Source organism: Platichthys flesus, chromosome 3 (assembly GCF_949316205.1).
Source record: "Platichthys flesus chromosome 3, fPlaFle2.1, whole genome shotgun sequence".
In the NCBI taxonomy this organism is placed as follows: domain Eukaryota; kingdom Metazoa; phylum Chordata; class Actinopteri; order Pleuronectiformes; family Pleuronectidae; genus Platichthys; species Platichthys flesus.
In genome coordinates this window covers 23497099-23500205 of record NC_084947.1, presented here as the reverse complement: position 1 = coordinate 23500205, position 3107 = coordinate 23497099, and the positions used below count along the sequence as shown (strand labels likewise).

At 42.4% G+C, this 3107-nt stretch overlaps 1 protein-coding gene across 1 annotated transcript; it reads right to left on the bottom strand.

Moving 5' to 3' along the window:
* Positions 1–215: 215 nt before the first annotated feature.
* LOC133932806 (uncharacterized) lies at positions 216–2816 on the bottom strand. The gene is made up of 3 exons (XM_062379662.1): positions 1919–2816; positions 1352–1451; positions 216–1105 (listed from the first exon to the last, which is right to left on the bottom strand). The coding sequence occupies exons 1-3, from the start codon at positions 2356–2358 to the stop codon at positions 578–580; spliced, it is 1068 nt and encodes a 355-aa protein (XP_062235646.1). The 5' UTR covers positions 2359–2816; the 3' UTR covers positions 216–577.
* Between the last annotated feature and the right edge of the window lie 291 nt (positions 2817–3107).

Genomic DNA, 3107 nt, shown 5'->3' with positions numbered 1-3107 from the left:
AACAGCTAAATGGCAACATCAGACATCGACTGCATGTTCTATATGATTTTTTTGATACAGCTAAATCAAGTTCATAGTGAATGTTAACATGCTTTTGGCTGATGAATGAACTATCCCACTGTGGTCATCTAACGGTACATTTTCATCTACCATTTTGCCTCCTTAAATACCTCGGAAAGTTAAAAGAGACTGCTTTACAATAAATCACAATACTCTTTCTCCATCTGATAACATTTATTTTAAGTGCAGCAGTTGTGTTCTGATTTAACAAAAAAATGGATGTTAGCATAGCCTAGTAATTATAATATTTACAGTTCTCATCACACAACTTGATGACAGCATATATAAAAACTAGTGGCATAGCCTACTCATTGCAATATTTACAGTATTCCTAAAACAAGAATGATCCAAGGTGATAATCAAAACATTGGGTGCTATTTAACAAGAATTTACCCATAAGACACATGTACATTACAAAGCAAACAAAAAAATTGGCTAATGATATGCAATTAATACAGCTATTTCCAATTCAACATTTGAGTAGTGCAACAACACAACAACATTAAAACAACATTTCTCACTTGTATTGAAATTTTGCTCGTCTCTCTTTCAAAGCAGCAAAGTGATCAATGACCCTCTCATTAAAATCAGGCATGTTCCTGACTAGTTCCCTCTCCATGGAAAGCATGGCCAGAGCATTGAGACGATCCTGTCCCATTGAGTTTCGCAGGAATGTCTTGATTCTCTTTAAGGTCGAGAAACACCTCTCAGCTTCAGCAGTTGTCATGGGAGTGATTATGAGGATGTTCAACAGAGCCACAGTCTCAGATAGGGTCTCGTGGAGGTTGTTCCTCTGTAGAACCTGGTAGAGTGCCAATGCACCACTGCAGCCCTTGAAATCTGGACTCTCGTAGATAAGGGACAGTTCAGTCTTGAGCTTCGCCTTATTCAGCATGGGGTATGCCTTGGCAGTGGTGTTCAGAGCCTCATCAGGGAACACATGGCAGTACTGCTCAAACAGGTCTCCTTGTAGCAGCGTTGCACTCACAAGGTGGCTTGTGAAAGAGAACCTCTCGTTTGCATGGCCCAAGATGGTGTCACAGACCTGTCAAAATAAAGAGAGTATATCACAAATTGGAAGTACACTATGAGTTAAAAACACTGCCACCATCCATCCTTGAATGTAACTGTAAATACAGAAGGGGTGATTTTTTAACACTAGGTTCCAGAGGCCTTAAAAAGGAGGTCTGCATGACTTTAGAATACAATACAGTAATATGCAATGAAGTGAAGTGAGAGAAAAATAGAACAAAAAAAGAAAATAAACAAACAAAACTACAAAATCATCTACCTCCTTAGACAGCCTCTGCTTGTCTTGCTCTCCCAAGGCCCTCCTTTTTCCTGTAGTTCCTGCTGCTACTTGCTGCTGCTCTGGAGATGAGCTCTGGTCCCTGAAACAGACAGACAAGGAGAGTGTGTGTTAGTATATGAACGTATACAGTATGTCAATGCAATTACCTACAGTTCCTGTCTTAGAAAACCAGTAATAATAGTATGTTTTGTCCTGTTTTAAGATATCCTATACGAGCCATTACAGAGCCTATATTAAAAGGCAGTTAGGAAAAAGGCAAATAATATAGTTTCCCTGAATATGAAACGCTGCCATCAGGCAGAAGAATGTGTATTAAGATGCAAATCAAATCGCTTAAAATGATCATTTGTTCTGGCCTCCTATAATCCTGATGATAATGTGCAATAAATAGATAAGTACTTAACTTTAGCACTCATACTTTAGCACCTGCACCTTATTCCCAAGTTCTAGTGCAATAGTTATAGTTAATAGTTTTTAATGAATCAATCATTCACTGTGCCCAAGACAAATTTCCCCATGGTGACAATAAAGTGTAACTTATCTTACCGTATGGCTTGAACACTGCTTGTGAAGCTCTGCAGAGCACGTTTGATGAAGACTGCATCAATGTCCTTCTTCTGCAGCTGTTGGTACATAATGTCAACGTGAGGCATGATTTGATGAAATAGATGCAGGAAAAACTTGAAGTCATCGTCCTGCAGCATCCTCAGGTAGCCAGATGCCTCCCTCACTGTGGTGCAGTCAAATGAGCCGTCTGTGCTGATGGCTTCAAAACACTCTATGAGGTCATCTAGGTTCTCATAGACTTTGTTCACGACCCTGCTGTTGAAGTTCCATCTTGTGGCCGATGCTCTTGGCAGCCTCCGTGCAACAACCTGGTCGAGGATGGTGGTGCGTTTGGGTGACCGACTAAAAAAGCTAGAAATGCCATTCAGATCCGAGAAAAAAACCCTCAATGCTGGGACCTGAGAAGTGGCTTGCTGCATGATCAAATTCAGCTGGTGTGCATAGCAATGTAAATAATGTGCATTTTTGTAATGCTCTCGCACTTTTTGCTGCACACCAGCCTTCTCTCCTCATCACATTGGCCCCGTCATATGCTTGCGCGATGAGTTTACCCCTCTCTTCCTCGGTGAATAGACTGTTCAGTCTCTCCATAATAGTAGTGGCAATCGAGTCAGCCGTTGAAGACGAGAGGGGGACAAACTCAAAAAAACGCTCTTGAACAGCATGGCTCCCATCAATGTATCGCAATACCATGACCATCTGAGTCTGAGTCGAGACGTCCGTTGTTTCGTCAGCTTGTATCGCAACGAAGCTGGCCGACTTCACCTCCTCCGTAATGCGTGCCCTAATGACAGCTGCCATGCAGTCGAGCAGCTCATTTTGGACGGTCTTGGATGTGCCTTTAAAGACGGTGGCCGTTTTGAAATGCTCCTCAAAAACTTCATCTAGGGATGCAATTAACTGTACCAATCCTCGAAAAATTCCGGGGTTGCTGGATCCCTCGCTCTCGTCTCGGCTCGCAAGGCCAACTCGAATACACCGCAGAACTTAACACCGTCGATCAGGCGGCCCAGAATGTAACGATTTTTTTCCCACCTCATCATTGTGCCGACGCAGTGCTAGCCTGTAGCCATCGTCCAACTGCGTGTTGACGCTCCCAAACGCTGACAGTTTTAAGCAGCTGTCAATGTGGATCCTCGATGTTTCATGCTTTTTTATTTTTTCGGAC

Excerpts from the sequence above, each read along its gene's own strand:
- LOC133932806 (XM_062379662.1), bottom strand. The coding sequence starts at position 2,358 with ATGCAGCAAGCCACTTCTCAGGTCCCAGCATTGAGGGTTTTTTTCTCG. Across the intron at positions 1,452-1,918 it reads AGCAGTGTTCAAGCCATACG|GGACCAGAGCTCATCTCCAG; the intron begins GTAAGATAAGTT and ends TGTCTGTTTCAG. Across the intron at positions 1,106-1,351 it reads AGCAGAGGCTGTCTAAGGAG|GTCTGTGACACCATCTTGGG; the intron begins GTAGATGATTTT and ends TTATTTTGACAG.